The sequence below is a fragment of the Rhipicephalus sanguineus genome, chromosome 1 (assembly GCF_013339695.2).
Source record: "Rhipicephalus sanguineus isolate Rsan-2018 chromosome 1, BIME_Rsan_1.4, whole genome shotgun sequence".
In the NCBI taxonomy this organism is placed as follows: domain Eukaryota; kingdom Metazoa; phylum Arthropoda; class Arachnida; order Ixodida; family Ixodidae; genus Rhipicephalus; species Rhipicephalus sanguineus.
The window spans coordinates 195909481-195931587 of record NC_051176.1 but is presented as its reverse complement, the minus strand read 5'-3'; the positions used below and the strand labels follow the sequence as shown (position 1 = coordinate 195931587).

The 22107-nt window shown below is 44.3% G+C and overlaps 1 protein-coding gene across 1 annotated transcript in view; it reads left to right on the top strand.

The window, feature by feature from the left end:
* LOC119404996 (probable G-protein coupled receptor CG31760) overlaps window positions 1–20488 on the top strand; it is a 166890-nt gene extending 146402 nt beyond the window's left edge. The window contains exons 13-15 of the mRNA XM_037671748.2: window positions 1433–1538; window positions 3488–3631; window positions 18603–20488. Of these exons, the coding sequence (XP_037527676.1) occupies window positions 1433–1538; window positions 3488–3631; window positions 18603–18830 (478 nt within the window). The 3' untranslated portion in view covers window positions 18831–20488. The remainder of the gene's footprint in view (window positions 1–1432; window positions 1539–3487; window positions 3632–18602) is intronic.
* The last annotated feature ends 1619 nt before the right edge of the window (window positions 20489–22107 follow it).

Sequence of the window (22107 nt, the reverse complement as noted above, 5' to 3'; positions counted from 1 at the left end):
GGAGGTGATTACTTTAGACTGCACGCAGTAGTTTCGCCTGACACCCAATAAAAATCTTTCTGAAGCGTAAAGGTGGGCCTAAGCTTTAACACCTGAATTTCCCGTGAAGTGCTCGAAGTCTTCTGCTGCAGCGCCTACTACTTACGTTCATCATAGTTTGTGGCTTTGCTCTGAAATCGGGGCTACTGGAAGAAAATTGCTAAGCGCTACAGTGCTACGAATGGATCAGCCGAGTAGTTATGTCCATAGGTGATGGCATATCGACAATAAGTTTGTAGCATTGCTGCAGTTACTGCAACTTAATTAATTGTAATTGCATAGCCATATTATAGCAAGTGGCGGGAAATAGAAAGGGTAAAAAGCCAAGCCAAGCCAGGACCAGCTAGGTGCCCACCAGCTCTGCTATGACCCGGCCTTGCGCGACTTAGGGCAAGCTGCGCTAACGTTTTTTTATATGTTCCTAGATTAAACGAATAAGTTTCTTTTGTGGTATGTGCATAAATTTTATATCTCATAGAAAATGCTGCATATGCTCTTACACTATATCAGTATCTAATTTTGCAGCGAAACATATGCACACCCGTGAGCAAAAGTATACGGATCACTGCAGTTCGTATACCTTTGCCCGTCTGCGCCGTCTAGTGGCGAGCCGTCTGCTGTCGAGAGCATTTGTCTGACGAATTCCGTCATAGTAATGCTCTCGACAGCTATTCCGTTAAAGCAATGTCTCGACAGCGGACGGCTCGCGACTAGACGGCGTAGACAGCGACTTCGGCTAGCGCTTCCGTGTTCCGTATACTTTTGCTCACGGGTGTATGTACATATCATGAAAACGTGGACCTTCTTAAACACCCCACTTAAGCAGCCTTGCGGCCATAAGCGCCGTGAAGTACGTCATGTATTTCTTGTATCATTATTAGTTCATGACGCTTGTTCGTTGAACGGCATTTGTCCTTGAGCGGAAGTACAGAACTGTACAACTTTTAAAACTACGATTGTTGATGTCGCGAATGGCGCCAATTCAACGCTTAAGGAGGGAAAGCGTGAGTACCGGCCATCGCAGATTTGGCTTGGAAGTGGCGGCGCCACAGATCGTGTGATATTTATTGTGCAATATAGTGTATGTCGTGCACCTCGTAACATTACCGCAGCGCGCATCGATTTGGTCGGGACGGAAGTATATCAGCAAGTTTTATCAGTGGTGATCTTTCTTATTTGAAAAGCTGTCGGCACGATTTCAAAAATAACTAAAAACAAAAACAAAAAAACCCAAAAAACAATGAGATATTACTCGAGATATGCCCTTGTCGTACTACAAAAAGCTGTCACTATTATTTTTTACGCTTAAAGGTTAACTCGATAGGATAGGCAACGTACAAGCAATGTCTGAGATAGTTTTTTTTTTTCGTTCTCGCCATTCTTCCATTTTCAGCCTGGTGATTCTGCCGAGCGCGAGCCCCGATGTGAAGTACCTGTTCGGATTTATTCGAACGCAGCTGAGCACCACTGTTACTGTCATCCTAATCTTCGGACCAAAGGTAAGGCTTTTCCATCTTTGTGTTTAGATCTAAAACTAGGGACCTTCACATAAAATGAAGGAAGGCTGTCTAGATCTGGCCTACCAGGACGTTGCCTGGTCCATGAATACGTTCTCGCAGCGCTGTTGATTGTCGGGCGACGACACAGCAGTTAAGCAGTTACTCTTACTGAATTCACTGGCAGAAGTAACATGCGCGCCTTATAAATCACTTGGACGCGTTATTCGAAGGTCGCAGGTTCGGTCCCTGCCGGCGGCAAGTTATCTTTTCATCCACTTTACTTTCTTCACATTTATATCCTAATTACTACAGATAACACCCCCTATACTTTCCTTGGCATTATTGTCTGTTAGTTCTCATTAATATTGTGTCTAACAAAAGAAAAAACTAGCCCTTAAAAAGTCACCGTCTTTCCTGGCATCGAAAAAGCAGTTTTCATTCACATTTATTTTTTTGTGGCGCGAAGGCGTCTATGAGGTTCTGTTTATGTGAGGTTTAAAGAAACATTTTTGCTGTGCGAGTTAAGAGAGAGTGAGAGAGAGAGAGAGAGATAGGGAATGTATACAAAGGCAGGAAGTTTATCCATGGGAGCAGGTTGGCTTTCGTTTGGCCTGCAGCGGTGCGAACTCTGACGCAGTTCTGTTGTTTACAGTGCGAGAGCGCGCACCTAGCGCCTGAATTAGCAGGAAAATAAAACGACAGGACAAAAGTGTAAAAGTACACAAAAGAGCAACTCACGGTCACCTTGGAGTGGTAAATATTCTTTCAAAAAATCCCTTTGATTCCCTTTGCAGAAAATAATGAAGACCAAATGTTGGTGTTGTTATCTTTTGTATTTTATGGAGTAAGTGCGACCTTGCAACTTCAGGCATATAAAACTCTTTCTTTACGTTTGTTTCCTCTTAGCAGAGAAGCTGTCGAAATTAGACTGACGCGGTTCTTTTCTTTTTAGAATGTAATGTACTTTGTATTTAACAATAAAGAGCCAAGCTGACCAGAGCGGCACGTAACAGCGAGCTGGTGATTTTTTTGCGGAGTCTTTCTTGAGATGTGTGAGAGAGTTGAGTATGCGCATGAAAACGGCACCTGTATTTTTTTTTAGTTCTTTTCGTTCTGTGACTTTTCATATAAAAATATACCATATTTTCACGACATGACCAATACCTCGAGTACAATTAAGTGGACATCTTTCTTTTCGTTTCGTCGTACTGATGTCAGATACGAGGGTGTTCTTTTGTGAAGCGCAGGATGTCATGTATTGATAGCATGTCCCCGTAAATCAAACCAAAAGTACAATTACAAGCACTTCAGTGAGAAACCACGCTATAGCATCGTTCAAGCATAATCGTTATACAAAATGCAAAGCAGGGAACAAAAGTAGATACGTGCATACTAAATAAGCTGGAGTTTAAGTTGTGAGTCAAAATGCAAGTAAATATGACTGTCTAGCTCTCATCGTAGGGCGCCGATAACAGTTTGTCATGTTTTACTTAATGATTATTAAACAAATATAGGTATTGTATGCGCTGTAGGAAAAATCCTTGACACTTCGAAGAATGTCTACGACCGTACTAAACTTTTACTCGACTTCTCAACGTAATTCACGAATGCAATGAACACGTGCATTACTTGAATGCCAACCTAATTGTTCTTGCTACACATTAGCTAAAGATTGGTTGCATTGGTAGAAGTAAATATACCAAATTAAAACTTGCATGAAATCATTGGCCGCATTCAAACTTTCATGTCATTTAAGCGAGTCAATGTTCTTATTGTGAGGAGCAAGCTACAACGTTCGCTGGATAGTTTCGGCCAAGTTTCCAAAGATGGGATTACCATTACGCGGTGTACGACCTGTAAGATATGCCGTCGCGCTGCGTGGGTGAAAGTCCTGTGCGATAGCGTGGACGTCTCTTGACTACGCGGTCTTTCGCGCTTTCCCGTTGCAGTTCTATCGTGTGATCAAGGGACAAGGCGACATGTGGGACAACAGGGCTCGTGCCAGGGGCGTCACCGCTTCTTTTTCGCTCAACGGGGTCGGGCTCATGCACGAGGAGACTGTGGACCTCTATCAAGAAAATGAGGAGCTCAAGGTAAGTGACAGTCTATGCACTCATGCACAATCAGTCTCCTAGAAACTGGAAAAACTACAAGTTTATTGCAGGGACATTCAAACGAACAGTAGCGAGAGCAAAGGACGAGTACAATGTTCGCCATTTTGAATTTCTGTCAAAGTCTAAAAATAAGAGCGCGCTGTTCCGGTACTTAAGATCAATCAGATTAATTCCGCGTTCTTTAAACATAGAATCAATTGTGCTAACTACCCGAGAAATAGAAGACTCTCTAGATGTAATTGCCAGAGGTTTGGAGGTTAGATTTTCTTCCTGCATTCCTTCAACTTTTGTGCGACAAGACAGTCTCGAGTATGGTGAAGAGTTGTCATTGACTGAGTTATCCTCAGTGGTATCAGGTTTACCAGCGGCAGCCCCAGGTCCTGATGGCATCACTACAAAGATGTTGAAAATTTTCTTCGATGTCGCTCCTAATGTTTTATTGGATACCATAAATTATTCGATTAGAAACACTTGGATTCCTTCAGTGTGGAAAGTAGCGAAGGTGATTCCCCTGCTTAAAGATAAAAATAAAGGGTATGCTCTTGACAACATACGACCGATTTCGTTAACATCCAATTTTGTCAAATTAATTGAGAGATTATTACACGCACGGATAACCAAATTTGTGACCGCTAAAGGATTATTGAGTCCCTGTCAAATTGGATTTAGACCAGGGATGTCAATATGGTGTGCACACGTTGATCTGGAGAGTAGAATCCAGCTGGCACGGCGTCAGAAACAGTACGCAGCACTAGTTACTTTAGATATCTCTAAAGCTTACGATAGCGTAGAGTACCCGATTTTACTTGAAAGGATGAAAGAGATTGGCTTGCCTGACTATTTTATTGCGTGGACGACTGAATTCTTGCTGGACAGGGAGTTTTACTGCGTACAGAGTGGTATTTCAACGGGTAAATTCAGACAAACACGCGGTGTTCCTCAAGGAGCAGTGTTGTCACCTCTATTGTTTAATATATTGCTTAGCTCCATTCCTTGTCATCGAAACGTAAACACGTATGTTTATGCTGATGATATAGCATTCTTTGCCTCGGCGGATGACATTCAGTCACTGTACGTCCTTTTACAAGGATACTTGTCCGCCTTGGAATATTGGCTCGACAGTATTCGTTTGACCATTAATGTACAGAAGTGTGCAGTTCTGTCATTCTCTCCGCTAGACAACATAAATATATCCCTTTCATTCCATCAAGCAGACATTCCCCAAGTGCAAACAGTCAAGTACCTCGGAATTATTTATGATGGAAAGCTTAACTGGCGTATGCATATTGAACATACGGCGACTAAAGCATCACGTGCGATGGGAATACTCAGAAGGATTAGCAATCATCGATGGGGCATGCGCAGAGACACATTGATAATGATCTACCGTATGTATATACGCCCTATACTGGAGTTTGGATGTGCCTTATTCTCCGGCGCACCAGCGTGGAAGTTAAATCCGCTAGTTTTGCTTGAACGCCAAGCACTTCGCTGGTGCCTTGGGTTACCAAAATTTGTAGCAAATGCAGTTCTATATAAGGAATCCCGAATCCCATCTTTGAACACTCGATTCAAAATATTAACAGTTCAAACATTCTTAAGGCTCTATGAATCGCCGATAAGACGAGACCAATATGTATTTATAAGCCAGCCAGAACTGTTTTTTAATGTTTCGTGGCCTCGGTTCCACACCCCACAGGTGATTCTTACACAGCGGCAATTGGACCCATTAAAGATAAACCTTAAAGATGTAATGGTAATGAATAATAGATTGAGTTCATTGGCGATAACATATGATGATATATTCCCTAACAACGCAAAGTTACTTGCTTGGAATGTACTCAATGGACTCTTTCAAGATCACTTAAATCAGATTAGCACGACTGTTGTGATAGCAACTGATGCTTCGCAGTGTGAGGAAAAGGCCGGTGTTGGAATTTTTTCCACACAACTAGACTGGTCCTTTTCTGTAAGACTGCCTGATCATACACCAATATTTTTGGCTGAATTCTTAGCTGTCATTTTGGCCCTGCGTAAACTTCCCGTCTCCATAACTTCAGTGGCTATAGTAACCGATTCATTATCATTGTGCTCTGCTTTAACAACCCCAGCTGAATCACATACTCTAAGATTATTGCGCACACTTGGTCCACAGCATTTGCGAAACCTGCGGTTAGTTTGGGTTCCGGGGCATAAAGGAATAGTATTTAATGAAGTTGCGGACACTTTGGCAAAGGCTTCCCTTGCAGGCCCACTCCTTGATCTACTTCCAGTTACGGCGTTCGTCGCTGCGGCCAGATTTAGAGCGCGCGCTTTATCATTGCTTACTCCTAGTCTCGCTTCATCACCAGATTTTCAACACCTTCAGTTCCCTTGGAGCAGAAAATGGTGTAAAACAAGGCAGATAGAAGTAGCAATGACAAGATTGCGCTGTAGGATCCCAACTCTTAATTTATACATGCACAGAGCTGGTCTTGCGATCTCTCCTACATGTTCCTTTTGCAATGAGGCAGAAACAATCGAACATTTCTTGCTGGAATGCCGACGTTTTTCCTCTCTCAGAAAACGAACCATCGAAATTGTAATGCGGCACCTTGATCTGCCAGTTACTTCAACTATACTGTTATCCTTTGGGGCTTCTGTGCTGGGGCACTCGGACGGGAATATATACAGTGCTATCGAGAAATTCATATGCGAATCAAATCGTCTTATTCGACACATCAACCGCTAATCATTTTTAAATTGTCATAATGACATTAACAATTTGGCCATTTGGGAGGTTATGTAACACGGTCCAATCAAAAACTGGAATTCATTAAAAAAAAAAAACAAAAAACAAAAAAAAAACAAATCAAAAAAAAAGAAAAAAAAGAAAGCTTCATTCTAATTGATACAGTAACATCTATTAGCTCTTAAAATTTTCAGACTTTATGATCCGCCCGACTCTTGGCCGATCCCCCTGAGTGGGTAGGTGCCATCATCCAAGGAACATCATCATCATCATCATCATCATCATCATCACTCTGAAGCTCTCTCGAGTCTCGAGAAACAATCGCACAATTCCCCAGCGCGTTGAGTTCGCTAGCACGCACAAGTACACGCGATGGACACTTCGAAAAATTGTTGATTTTTTTTTCCGTGTACCAGACTGGCCATGTCGTAGCCAAAAGAGGATGCCATATATATAGGTGATTGGTGATTTCGTGGGTATTTTTCCCATGATCGACGTAAGAATTGCAAGTCAACCGATTTGACACGTGGTGCAGGACACTGACGCTCACTCAAAAAAGAAAGAAAAAACGAGTATGTAGCGAAGAGTAACGATACAGTGGGGCATCCTTACAAACGCCGTCCAGTGGGTCTGTCTCTACCGTACATTGCTCGGACGCTGCGGTTGCGCCTGCCGCCGGCATGTCCGCTGCGGTGGCCGTCGCCCTCCGCGGCGGCGGCACGCTCACTCCCTGACATGCTTTCAATGTACGTCACCTCCGACACACAAATTGGGACGCCAATCTGCCCTTCGTCATCATCGCGTCACCTACACCGCTACTTAGAGCACCGCTGTCATTTCACCCTATTTCCTACTGTACGGTCGGCACCCGTCGCACACCATCGACACTGTTCTACCGTACCGGCCGAATGCTTCTGAGTATGAGCTCATATATGACACGGTGAGACATTCCGAAGAGTGCCGCGACCTCGCACGGGCATTTACCTCCAATGACCAAGAGCGCCAGAGCACTCGCGGCGACACTACTTCTGCGCCCGCATTCCTTCCTGGAGATCTTGTGTGTCTCTCGGTTCCTACCGCTGCGCCTGGTCTCTCCTAAAAGTAACTACCCAAGCACGAAGGTCCCTATCGAGTCGGCGAACTTGCATCGCCCATCATGTGAGTGAACCCGTTGAAAAGTGCTCGAACATGCGCCGTCGTGGACGCCACATTGACAACATCGAGCGTATGATCTAGTCATAGTGGCGAGCTGCTAGGTCGCCGGACGGCTCCCTTTTCGTCCCCCGGGTGTAATTGTAGCGAAGAATAACGCACAATATAGTGGGGCAACCTCTCAAACGCCGTCTAGTGAGTCTGTCTCTACCGTGCATTGCTCGTAGACGCTGCTCGTGCTCAGAGTCCGTGAATTGAGCCGTTGGTTGAGCTACCGGTCGACCCTTACGCCAGCGTCCAATAAACGCCTTTACAAGTATGTGTTACTCTTTTCGGTGAGTCCTGACTTGCCACGTATGTGACTCTCTTTAGAGAGGCACGTTAACTCCCTTTTGGGTCCCACGACTCTCTTACGAGAGTATTGTGATCTCCAAAGAGACATCACGTGTCTCTTTAAAGAGAGTCATACACGTGGTAAGTCAGGACTCACGAAAAAGAGTGAAATGGCTCCTTTTTTTTCCCCTAGAGGGCTGTGGAATGACAGACACAGTCGAGTATTGTACCACAGAGCCACGCTGGTGCTTGAAACTCACTTGCAAAAAGACCCTATACAGGCGCCGTGTCGGGCAAGGAATCGCGTAAACCTATGTAATATAGCGCGGCAGAAGAGTAAAACAACAACCAGTCATCACACAATGCTAATTTGCACAACGAGTGTGTGGTTTAATGCTTCCCACCCACTGCAAAGTGCTCAGCCATAATTCTTTATCGTCATCAGCCACAGCCAGCATCAACACGCACGCAAACGCACGCACGCACGCACGCGGACACACACACACACACACACACACACACACACACACACACACACACACACACACACACACACACACACACACACACACACACACACACACACACACACACACACACACACACACACACACACACACACACACACACACACACACACACACACACACACACACACACTCTCTCTCTCTCTCTTTGTCAACCTAATATTTGCTTTAGTCTGAACTTATCTGCGCCTTATTTTTGCATTCCCTCATATTCAATAAAATTTTGCAAATTATAGTTTCAACGAGATACTTGGCGACGGACGGTCTAGCGATGCGTAAATTTATTTGTTTCTATCTGGGAAAAAACAAACAAAGCCAGTTCCACGCCTGTGAAATCTGAGTAAACAGCGGAGCTGCCACGCAGGCGCCGCCACCTGGCGAACGCAGATTGAATTCTCTATTCGTCTACTTCTTCTCTCTTCTTTCTTTCATTGTCTTCCTCTCTTTATCCCTCACTGCATTGCCCTCTCTCCTCCTGTCACTCCTCTTAACCCTCGCATCACTTCTCCTCACCCGCACTTCTCTTTCCACCCTTTCTATGCTATACTGTACATGGCTATGCTATGGTGCACCCTCTCACCTCCTCCTTTTCCTCTTCCTTTCCCTCGCCCCGCCACGGTGGTCTAGTGGTTATGGCACTCGACTGCTGACCCGAAAGTCGCGGTATCGAATCCCGGCTGCGGCGGCTGCATTTTCGATGGAGGCGAAAATGCTCGAGACCCGTGAGATTTAGGTGCACGTCAAGGAACCCCAGGTGGCCGAAATTTCCGGAGCCCTCCACTACGGCGTCCCTCATAATCATATCGTGGTTTTGGGACGTTAAACCCCGGATATTATTATTCGTTTCCCCCCTGCTCACCTTCACTACCCTATCCCAGCCCCTTGCTATACTATAATACTCATGGCTATGCTATGCTAGGAGCTGCTTGGCCCATACCCGCTTGCTGTGGCGCATACCCGCCGAGTTTCCTGTCTACGACACAGGCCTTATTCCGAGCTTAAACAGCTCGGCTGTTAAAAAAAAATAATTGTATGTGTGCGGTAAGGGGGGCACATACAGGCGCGGAAGAACTTTTGGCTGGGTTCTTGGGTAGCGGTCAGGCGCATAGCGCTTTGGAAAAACGCCATTACGCACTTTATATTCCAATCTTTAATGCAACAGTGTGTCTATTGAAAGGACAGGGAAAAAAAAAGAAAGTCAGTTTTCAGGTTTCTTTTTCTTTATTACAGTCGATGTGTAACAAAAATGACGAAGGCAAGGGAAACAAATATCGTGTCGTCTTGCGGCTTTCGCTCAGCACTACTCTACTTACACAGGCTGAGTTGGCCCGACAACATTCTTCGTTCGGTTATCGTCCTCCTGGTTGCGACACAAGAAATCGAAAGGCAAGATGGGCGTCATTATGATTCAGCTGTGTACTGGAGCAAGCAGGTGAACGACATTCTCCCGCGTGCTGACGTCAGGGCAATCGGAAAGCACTTCGAAGGCTTCCCGCGAAACTGCGCAGATTGCACGCTGCTTCCAAACGCTCCAGTTTCGGAAGAACGGAAAGTGAGTTTTGTGAAGTCCACCACATAAATGTGGACGGACAAACGACAAACCCTCGCTACCGCGTGACGTCAGAATGCAAAGGTTAGGTGTCACCATTTGGGGCCATGTGCGTCGATGAACGTGCTTTGCATGTCATGTTGCCCTGTAAGCTTTTTTCCTCGGCGTCGGCTATCACGTAGCAAGAATGGGCTTTCTATTTAAGCACGAAGGAGATAATGGGGCCGGTATTGCTAACTTCAAGCGGATGCTGCAAACACTGGCTGAAGTTTTTCTCTCGTAGGACTTCCTATCAAATGTAGTAGACGCAGTGCACATGGCGAATGTACTAGCGGCCAAATTCACAAAGCTTTTCGTTTGTAAGTGTTCTATGCCATTGACAGGCTCATTATATTTCCAGCATCGGGATCTGCTCGAGTTTTCGCTTACAAACGTCGTCATTCGCTTTGGGAATGAACGTCTCGGAGCTATGGAGTTGCCCTAAGAAATCGTTTCATGTGAATACACCTGCCGTATATTCGCCGGCTACAATTCTTGAATCGCAATATGCGTCGTAAATTATTTACTTGATATGTTAATTAGCGAACTTTTATTAATTGTTTGAGTGTGTATTTCGGTTCCTCGTGCAAGTAATGTGCGCCTATTTCAACAGTCAATTTCAAGGATTAGAATTGCGCACTAGACGCAGCCGCATGCGCTTTTTTTTCTTAGGGAGCTTGCCGTCCTAAAAGAAAAAAAAGACACCCTTGTAATTTATATTTTCACGCTGTCAGAACAGCAATTAGACAAGATGAATGAGAACGACAGGTTTAAATGGGATGCAAAATGCATTGCACTATCCATCCTATATCACTTCCACTCGACCGCCCATGCGACTCACCATTTATTCCCTAGCAGCACTGAATAACGAAGTGTTTTGAGAAAGAGCCAGAGCGACTGCCTCATAAATTCACTATCTCTCAGCGGGAACACAGCGTCGTGTGTGCGCGGGCGTCTGCAGGGCAGCCCTATAGGCTTTATACAGCTGGCAGCGCTTCGCGCTCAGCCACATGTTCACACTGCGCAAATGAGGACAGCACATTATTTACCAGAAGTTGCGTGCGAATAGCTTTTACGAAACAGGTTTTAACCACGGGCATTGTAAGGCGGACCCTGCTTCCTTTAGCCACAAAGTGTATATCTAAATGTTTTATCATTTTATCAACCTTCTTCTTGGGGGGGCACAAAAAGTTGCCGGAAATTCATCTTGTTTATTACAAGAATTCACCGAAACTGCAACTAAATATGAATGGTTTCATTATGCAGGCTTATCGTAAAGCAAAACTGAAGGAAGCATCTATAGTTGAAATCCTTCTGGTCCAGAGCACTTACTGGTTGCCAAGTATTCTCCGCGTCGTTACTACAGATACAGATGAATGAATGGCAGCAACGGCGGCATTCAGAGAGGGACAAGTAAAAACGGTGCCGTTTTGAAATTTAGGAGAGCTTAAAATATTCAAGGTTGAGTTGCTACGGAGCTACGGAGTCCTTCACTACAAGGCAGCCATAACAGACAGTCGCGCGTATTTGGGCTTCAAGCTCCATAAGTTCCATTCTCTGCGGACAGACAGCCTACTATAAATGTGTTGGGCCTTAACACAGCTCGCTCTATCGTGAAATCATTATCCACTTTAAAGAGGTGCGTGAGGTTCTGGGTCCCTAACGAAACCACTGAATTTCGGTGTTCTTTGCCGGTATCGCGGCCAATTACGGCAAGGAGCACAGTATGTGTGTAGCGAATGCTGCTACGAGGGGCGATCAAAAAGTTTTGTGACTTGTCTATAACCAAATGTCCCACATTGATCTCTCACTACATTTTGTTTAGGTTATCTCGACAGCCGAGCATGGTCTGGGTTTCAAGCCTTCCAGTTCGTTATTTGGTCTGCATCAGTCAGTAAGACATGCCGTCCTGCCGCGATTTCAAGCTCGAGTACCGGAGCGTTATCAAATTTTTGTGCAAAGAAGGAAGTTCCTCTAGAAAAATCTACAGTAGGATGGTGAATGTGTATGGCAGTGAATGTCCTTCATATGCAACAGTGACCCCGTGGTTCAGTGAGTTTAAACGTGCCCGTGTGCACGTGGAAGACGAGCCAAGGTCAGGGCGGCGGACCACTTAAACAGATTTGGAGAATTCAGCCTCTGCAGACAGTCTTATCATGAACAACCGCCGAATCAAGGTGTCCGACGTTGCTGGAGAATTGAACATTTCTTATGGCAGTGCTTTCGCTGTCATCGACAATGCTTTGGGTATGTTCAAGGTCTCGGCGCGATTGGTACCACGAAACCTCCCAGCACAAGATGGACACCACCGGGTTCATTCAGCGAGGGATCTTTCGCACCTCTATTTAGGCGTCCCAGAAGATTTTCTCTCCCGCCTTGTGACTGGGGATGAGACGTGGCTGTATCACTGCGAGCCAGAAACAGAACACCAGTCTATGCAGTGGAGGCATACAGGGTGCCCTCTCCTGAAAAGTTCAAGACACAACGCTTAGTGAGGAAAGTGATGGTGACACATTTCTGGAACGCAAAGGGGATCCTGCTCATTGAGTATCATGAAAACAGTAGGACAGTTGCAGGCGAATACTACGCCAACTTACTTCGAAAACTGGTTAAAGCGATCGTGGAAAAACACCGAAGATTAGTGACAAGAGGTGTCCTCCTCCTGCACAACAACGCCCCGGTTCACAAGTCTCGTATTGCCCAGGCTGACATTCGAGGGTGTGGTTTCGAACAGCTGGACCACCCACCCTACATTGCCGGCCTGGTACCAAGTGTCTTTTATCTATTTCCGAATTTCAACGAACGCCTCAAGGGAACGAGGTTTGATTACTTGAACTCGCTTCAAACTCCCGCAGATTGGCTTGGTAACCAGGAAAGAAGATTTTTTTTTAGCAGGGTATCCAAAGCCTTCCGGAAAAATCGGAGAAACGTATTAGGGTGCGCGGAGATATGTTAAAAAATAAACATTTTTCGAAGGTCTGGCAGTATTCCTCATATGCGGGTTGCAAGACTTTTTGATCGCCCCTCGTACAATAGCGAGTGCTGCTACAATGAACGATGACTGCTCGAGATTAAAATCACATTACGCTCAAATCGGGCAAACAATCCTACGATGGCGGTAGTTTTCAGTGCGCTCAAAACAATGTCAGCATCGAAGGGTGCCTTTTAATAGAAACAGTATAACGACCAGAAGGTGCCCGAGGGTGCGAGACGGGAGACATTAAGCGGATCAGTGACGCTTTCCAGGATTTGCGACGAGTGTGACGCACGCGCTCTCACTGCAACCAAGGCTTGACTTCTAGGAACGGGCCTTATAGAAAGGAATACTGCACAAAAGGGGCGGACGTGTACAAATGCAGTACAGTATAATACTTGGATAAGGGGAGCTTGTGCGCCCGATCGCCGCTTCGGGTGTATAGTGGCGAGCTATCGCAAATCTGTACCTGCCGTCCCTTGATCTTGTTTACGCGCCTCTTCGGCCACTTATCAATATCATCCTGACTGATTTTTATGTCGATTATAGGTTGGTGCTCTTCGTTGGAGATTTCCGATAGTAATACCTGCGGAATTGAGGCTGCAGTGAACGTGCTAGAGGCAACCCTCGCATAGACCAACCTCACGTAGCAGTGAAAGTTAATTAGCAGAGTTGACTTTCATTGCATATTTTGTACAGACGGGGGAGGGGAGGGGGGCTGCATAAAAGAGGCGTACGACTATGCACGAACATAGGCTACCACCTGTCGGTGTCAAAACTTCCGCATTAACGAAATAACAAAAAAACACATATGTAAACTAAAGTCCACTAACCGCCCTTTACCTTCGTGATCTCTTGTGCTGATGGAGTCTTGCTCTGCGCGGCGTATCGCGCCTTTTAATCCCATACGAGGTGGTTCGCAGCGTGTCGTCACGCTGCACGTTGGCAGGCCAGGTGTAACAGTGTCGCTCGTCACACGATGCTGTCTTGCCGCCGTTTGTAGTGTCGTAAGAAAAAAACCTTAAGTTTTCTTGTGCTTTTCTACTTCGAAAAAATAAGGTGGCTGCCGAGCTCTGGTGCAGAAGTGAAACGTTGCTGTAGGAGAGTTTGCTGCTGCTGACGCGCGTCACTTGTAACTTCAACCACGTGGGCAGATAATAATAATAATAATAATAATAATAATAATAATAATAATAATAATAATAATAATAATAATAATAATAATAATAATAATAATAATAATAATAATAATAATAATAATCAATCAATCAATCAATCAATCAATCAATCAATGATTTATTTAACGTGCCCAGGAACAACCGTAAGGTCTTTGTGCTGGCGCACGCAAAAAAAAACAATAAAAATAAACAATACAATACAGACAGTTTTCAGAAATAAAAAGAGCAAAAACACGTAGACAAAGAGAAATGAACACAAAAGGGCAGGAGTAAAATAAGACAACACGAGAAATATTGACGGGGCATAAAAAATTAGATTGCATATATACAACTATGTGGAAAGACTGAGAAGGGAAGACTTTGTACATTGTGCCACACTATGTTAAAACAGTGCAAAGCTCGGATAAAAACAATGATTGTGGGCTATGAAAAACGTCAAGATCAAAAAAATTACCATTATAGAGACTTTGTATTCTGTGAACGGTAGAGTGTTGGAAGAAGCCGGCGGGTACATGAAACGGTCTGTTCTCTCTGGTTAACTTACGCGGAATTCGAAAATTTACACAATTGAGAAGTACAGGGCAGGATATGATACCGTGGACTAGCTTGTAAAGAAATAAGAGATCAGAGCGATTTCGTCGGCAGTGAAGTGATGGCAGTGATAATAATTCAGCAGTACTTGAACGAGATCCAGAGTCATTTTTAGCAAAGCGATGGTTATATATGCTGAGGAATTTTTTCTGGACTCGTTCAATAATAATAATAATAATAATAATAATAATAATAATAATAATAATAATAATAATAATAATAATAATAATAATAAAATAACAACATTTTCGGTATTATTATTATTATTATTATTATTATTATTATTATTATTATTATTATTATTATTATTATTATTATTATTATTATATTATTTCACTTTTTAACGTGCCCAGGAACAACGGTAAGGCCGTAGTGCTGGAGCATGCGAAAAAATAGTCATAACGAACAGAACAATAAAGTGAGGGCAACAGGGCAAAAATACTATAACACAGTGCAAGAAATACATACACAAATCGTATACAACAGCGCACAAGGTAGGCTCAAAGACAAAGGAGAAAGGATATTCACGAAGTGCGACACTATGTTAAAACAGCGTTAAGCTCGGAGGAAAACAATCAGAGGAAGGCAGGTAAATGAAAAGGTCTACGCTGTCTGGTTACCATACGCGGAATTCGAAAATTAATACGACTGAGCGGTTCAGGGCAGGTTATGATACCGTGAACAAGCTTGAAAAGGAATAGCAGATCAGCGCGATTTCGTCGATAGTGAAGTGATGGCACGGACGAAAACTCTGGCAGGTCCCACGCATTGTGGGAATCGATTTCATGCGAAGCAGTCAGGGAGTGGCGGCTTATGCCGCACTTTGAGCCAAGTCTTACGAGGTGGATCGAAGTCTTTGTGGAATTTGACCAGTTGTGTGCATAGCGTGGGCTTACCAAGCTTTTTGACTGCACTAGCTTCGAAAACAGGGGTCTCAAACACGCGGCCCACTTCGTCCCATATTTTTTCTTAATAATTATTCATCAGCTACACAGACGCGACTGGTTTCAAGCATTTTTTTCGTGAGCTACTCCATCTGATCACCATGTGTTGAAGGGACACTAAAGGCAAATAACAATTTATGTCAGAGTGAAAGTTGAATGTTTGAGAACGCCTTAAACGTCACTATTATCAACAGCAGTGCTCTATTAATTGAGAAATCAAGGTAAATGTAAGACACGATATGCGACACCAGTGGGACATTTTGGAATGAGCCCGATGACGTCGAGAGTCCCGTGTAAAATTAATCACTAGTACTCAAACTACTTGTAATAATAAAAAAAATATAACATTCCACACATTACAAGACGTAATAAAATGCTGCTTGTGCGTTTCTGTTGCACTCGTGGAAAAAAGATCTTGGCGTTACCAAGGAGAATGGCGCGGGTGGTTTAAAAGTTCTGTTTTAGCCGGCTCCTCTCCGCTCGCGCGGTCGCGTCTCAGTAGTAGTTTCGTTATCGCGTACTGTTGCGTGTGCTTTGCACGTTCATAAAAGCCGCTCTAACGGAACGTTTGGCAAAATGCCGCGTCCCTGTTATGTTGCCGGATGCCTAAATGGTGTGCGCCGCTTGAGCAACAGCAGCTGCAGCGAAGAAATCGGCGTGACTTTCCAATGGATGCCGCGAGTAAACCCCTACGCCGAAGTTGCCGAATGCCGACACTGTGATAAACAACTAAGAAATCTGAAAGTGTTCTCGCTGCACTTTCGTGCAGAGAATTACGAGATCAACCGCAACTTGGGCAGGCCTTGTAATGTGCCATTCAGAGTAGAAACCGCAGCATCGCCTGCCGGGCAGCAAAGGCGGGCAACGTTGGGCAAGGCAAAAACTATGCGAGAAGGCCTTTTCAGGCTGGTGATTTGAAGTGCGCTAACGCTGTGCGCACCACTAAAACGTGATTTTATTTCAAATTAAGCATTTCCTTGGCACGAAACAAACACTACAAGGTTTCTGGAATGCTATTTCAGCAATCAACGTCGACTTAACATTTGCCTTTAGTGTCCCTTCAAACCCTAACCGTGGAACAAAAACTCTCTATTTCAGAATCGGCGTCCAGATTTCAGTCATTCTGGAGATCAGTATCGATGTTTCTCGAAACATGACGTCAAATCGCCTTCAGCAATGATCCATATATGAGATATGGGAAAGCCCTTCTTTCAAATCTCAGGGATAAAATGGAATCAGCTGGCACAGCATGTAGGGTAAACTGGAGGTCGTTGGGAGAAGCCTTCGTCCTGCAGTGGACATAAGAAAGGCCGACAACGATGAGTGATGACGACACACTAGAAGTGTTGCGAGTGAAACTCATGACATTGGTCTGAGCAGTGATCAGGGAGAAGTACGTTTTCTTGCACCATTCAGACAAAGAAAACAAATCTGTCTGCAGCATGACACAGTCAGTCAGTGGACGAACTTCCTTAAATATTTTAATGTAATCAGCATATAGAAGGAAAGGAGAATTCGAATGGCGACAGAAAAGTCATTAACAAAAATTAAAAATAGCAGTTAAAAGGGCAATTAATAATAATAATAATAATAATAATAATAATAATAATAATAATAATAATAATAATAATAATAATAATAATAATAATAATTTATTTAACGTGCCCAGGAACAACCGTAAGGTCTTTGTGCTGGCGCACGCAAAAAAAACAATAAAAATAAACAATACAATACAGACAGTTTTCAGAAATAAAAAGAGCAAAAAGACGTAGACAAAGAGAAATGAACACAAAAGGGGAGGAGTAAAATGAGACAACACGAGCAATATTGACGGGGAATAAAAAATTAGATTGCATATATACAACTGTGTGGAAAGACTGAGAAGGGAAGACTTTGTACATTGTGCCACACTATGTCAAGACAGTGCAAAGCTCGGATAAAAACAATGATTGTGGACTATGAAAAACGTCAAGATGAAGAAAATTAACATTATGGAGACTTTGTATTCTGTGAACGCTAGGGTGTTGGAAGAAACAGACGGGTACATGAAACGGTCTATTCTCTCAGGTAAACTTACGCGGAATTCGAAAATTAACACAATTGAGAAGCACAGTGCAGGATATGATACCGTGAACTAGCTTGTAAAGAAATAACAGATCAGAACTATTTTGTCGGCAGTGAATTGATGACAATGATAATAATGCAGCAGTATTTGGACGAGATTCAGAGTGATTTCTAGCAAAGCGATGGTTATATATGCTGAGGAATTTTTTCTGGACTCGTTCAGTGGTGTTACCGCTGGATTGAGCAATGTCATTCCATATCACGGACGCGTACTCAAATTGTGGAAGACATATTGTGGTGTAAAATTTGTGGAGGGCTATAGGAGAATTGAATTCGCGAGATATTCTGCAAACACATCCGAGAGAACGAAGGCGCCGCATAGCAGCACGCTTAACGAGGGCAGAAAAGTTTAACGTGCTATCAACAACACCAAGATCACTGATCTCATAAACCTTGCATAACACAGAATTGACAGAGTATTGAAATGACGCGCTAAATGTTTTGCGAGTGATACACATGAATTTTTTTCTTTGAGGTATTCAGAGAAGCGTTATATATCATAAAAATAATAGTGAAATTGTATGCGCGGATTCACGCTGTTTGATGAGCCTTACGCACGACACATTATATGGTTCAGTGACTTCGTCAACAACCGGACACGCCTTCGCAAATTTGAAGTGAATAATTGATATGCGCAGAAGCGTATGCGGTTTTTTTCCCACCTTATGAAGTCTTCGTGAGCATAGAGCGCTGCACTCACATGTTCTGGTCGCTCCTACGACAACACACGAATATATTCGGTGTCGACTATCTGTTTCTTATCGCATGGCTCACTAAAAGATGCGCCGCTCGTTCGCGCTCTGTGCAGGAGGAGATTCAAAAGCTGGCGGCCCAGATCGAGTTTATGAAGATCGTTCACATGGAGATGAACAACCGCCATCTGAAGCCCAAGCACGGGGGCTTCTTCAGCAGCAGCAGCCAGGGCAACTCCACCCAGAGTCCCGTGGTGAAGGCCATGTGCATCAAATTCGACAACACCGACTCACCCGGCTCGCGCATCTCGCCCGCCGCCGAGCTGGTCAGCGAACGAGTGTGAGCCGTCGACCTGTTCTTCCGCCGGACATCTGATATTGTTTCAGTGCTGGTTGTGTTCTGTCTTGTCTACGGTGTGACTCTGTAGTGCTTAATGCGACCACCCCACTTTAGCCGCCTGTGTTTTTTGAGTGTGCTCGGGGACGGTCGGCACTTTGAGCCAGTAACGTGGTTGACGCGTTCGCCAGGCTGGCTGAACGGGGATGTCGTTGGCCGCCCGGGCTTTAGAAGCGAGTGCCTGGTGTCTTCGTTTTAGCGTGGTGTACATCGTGCGATGGGCACAGCGTGTTTATCGTGCACTGCAATCACGAACGTTTACCTGAATCCACGACACGATGCAGTTTTCCTCAGTAGTGCACCGTCGCGAGGGAAAGAAGAAATAGAAGGCTTGCGCAGACAGAGTTAACTGCCCGTCCGAAGGCGGCGCTGTAGCCAGCGCCTTAATCGCGTGCCAAATCTACACGGCTCTGCACTTGAGTAAAGGCGAGTGGATACGGCGCAGAGAATAAATAAGTTGTCAACTTGGAAACGAAGATGCCAAACAGCGGTCAGCTTTGCAATAGACTATATATAATATATATGGCTCTTTGATTTGCTTAAATGCTCCGACGGTTGTTGCAACATCGCTGTGCTCGGTTCAACGAAATGCCCAGACATCGCTGTTCTCAAAGAAACACGCACCTGTTTCAAAGCAAGTAGGGACACAATGCCCCATTTCGTTACATCTTCTAATGCAGCTTCGAGCGGTCGGTAGAAAGAACATTTTGGCGGTTTCTAAAATTGCGTTGACCAATAAATGGCTCGTAGTCGATCGCCTCATTTAAATTCTTCCCTCGCGGAAGTGGTCGGTGTACAAGACGAACACTTGCTCTCGCAAGGCGTACGGGGTGCGCTGTATTCTCAAGGTGCACTTGCAACAGGTGAATAGAAAAGCAAGTACAGTGGCCACAAAGGGATAAAAGAGCCCTCGAACCTGCTCGGGCCTATGAGCAAGGTGTTTTGTGCGATGACTTAAGGTCACCAAATCAGGATGTTTTGGAAGTTGGTGCATGTACACTGACAAGGCGGCAACATTGAAAAATGATGTGTTCGGTACCTTCACTTGCACTTGTTGTTTTAGGCGTGCCAGCTAGGAACACTTTAAGTACCCGCGCTGCTGATCCTCTAATGTCGAAAATGGCAAACCCATGTGGGGCATTACTGCCTTCAATAACCCTACGTATTTTTGTACGCTTAGTGTAAACGGCCACATAGCGCAGGTTTTATGCAAAGTAAGATCCCTCACAACACCAATTCCTACCACCTCGCCAACGGTAGCTACATAGAGTTCTACGACAGGCCGTTTGATCGTTCTCGAGAGCGGCTTCGAAATAGCATATCCGCGCCTGACGCGGACAAAGGAAAGCCGGGACTGTCTGGAGCACGCCGTAGAAGGGAAGAAAGAAAAATTACTGTGTCGTAGAAAACAGTGCCGTCAAAAGATCTAGTCTGATAATACCGCAAGATGTGCAGTCATATTTTTCGTGTTGTGTGTCACGCAACGTACCTATACATCCACAAGCATAATCACAGGATGTGAATCTTATTCCACAATTCCACTGTGGAATCTGCACCTGGAGTCTAGCTGTCTGGAATGTTACTCACTCTCTGTGCCACTGTATAGTGTTCCTTAAAGAAAGAATCCCAAGTATGAATGCGACGAGTGGCTTTGTCGATGCCTTTTCTCGGAGCCCTATCCGGAGTTGGAAGGTTGTCGTTGTTTGTTGGGTGAAAGATTGTACTCTCTGTAGTTGAGTCTTGCTGTGCATCGTCATTGCTTGTGCAAAGATGGAAGCCAATGTGATGGAGACGTTGGGCGTGTTTCTGACACGGCCAGCACAAGGCGTCCAGTGAAACTGACGTACCTAAACTGTAGTCGTTGTAAGTCATTGATGTTATTCTCAATACCGTGTGGTTTTTTGACGCTAGCTTGTTAATTGCATTATAAGTATTATCATTGTATGCCCGCGATATATTATTTCTTGAGAATCCTTTGCTCAAGAAACCGTTATTCGAATTGGCAAAAAATTAGCCATACAGTACAGAAAGAAACGTAAAAAAGAAGGATAAAAATGTGCGATGTTCATTTAACTAGTTCAGGATATGAGAGGATCTTAATCTCGGCATTTCGCGAAGAAAACAATTTTTGCACCTATTATTTATACGTGTGTAGAGCAGACTTATAATATTACTGTCGTCACCATGTATATACGGGGACAAAAACGAGAATCATTGTTCCACCGTTCTGGGAAACCGCAGTAAACGCGCCCTGCGGGAATTCGGCTGACAGTCCACTATCTGGAGTGCTAGCTGAGTCGAAGAAGCGTGCAGCGTGTGAGCAACGTCGAAGTCTGATAACAAACAATATAGGTCAGTTGTGTTTTCTTGCTATTAGCTCGTAATCCTCGCTACGTCCGTTGTAATTGCGCGACACTTTAAACCGACTTTAAACTGAGGTCAACTGTCTTATATTGCCGTACGTTACCGGAATAAAGTAGGATTTATAACTAGCGAAAATAGACTACTAAGCTCGACCAATCAGCCGCATTCTGTAGGTTTACGCTAAAAGTAAAGGAGAAAGTGCAAGATAAGGACAGCACTGTGCTCCTTTTTTTTAATTATTTGTGTTCAACCTCTGTCAGCCGGACGTAGAGCATGATGGAGGTCTCAGCGTGGCAGCACATTCGCAACACCTGAACTGCTGCGAGTGAAGTTTTTTTATGTATATATATATATATAGAAATAAGATGACCAGTGTCTATTCATAAAGGTGCCTATTTGCTCCGCGCGACCTCAATCTTCCAAATGTGCAAATAAACAATCTTTCTCATGGGAAAACGACATGGGCCTCTGCACAAACACATTGGCTTTTCTTCAGTATCATTTGTTGAAAGTGCGTAGCTAAGCAATATATCTATACTTATATCGGACAATGCATACTTGAACCTGGTCTCTTAAGTAACATGGGGTAGTCCGCACACACGCATCGTGAATTGTCTGTAATCTTTTGTGATTGTTTTTTTTTCTATGCATGTGAAGCGTCCTACTCTGCTTACTCGAGTGTTTGTGTCTGCGTCCAAAATCTTTGCATCAGTTGTCTATATAGTCTGAGCAGTCGTCCCCCGAGATGTTTTCAGTGGAACGTTCGAAAAGCGTGCGAAAGAGGCATCTTCTGAAAAGCTTAACTTTAGAAAACGGTCCTTTTTTTTTTCTTTTTCTGAAAACATGTGAAATTCTGGCCA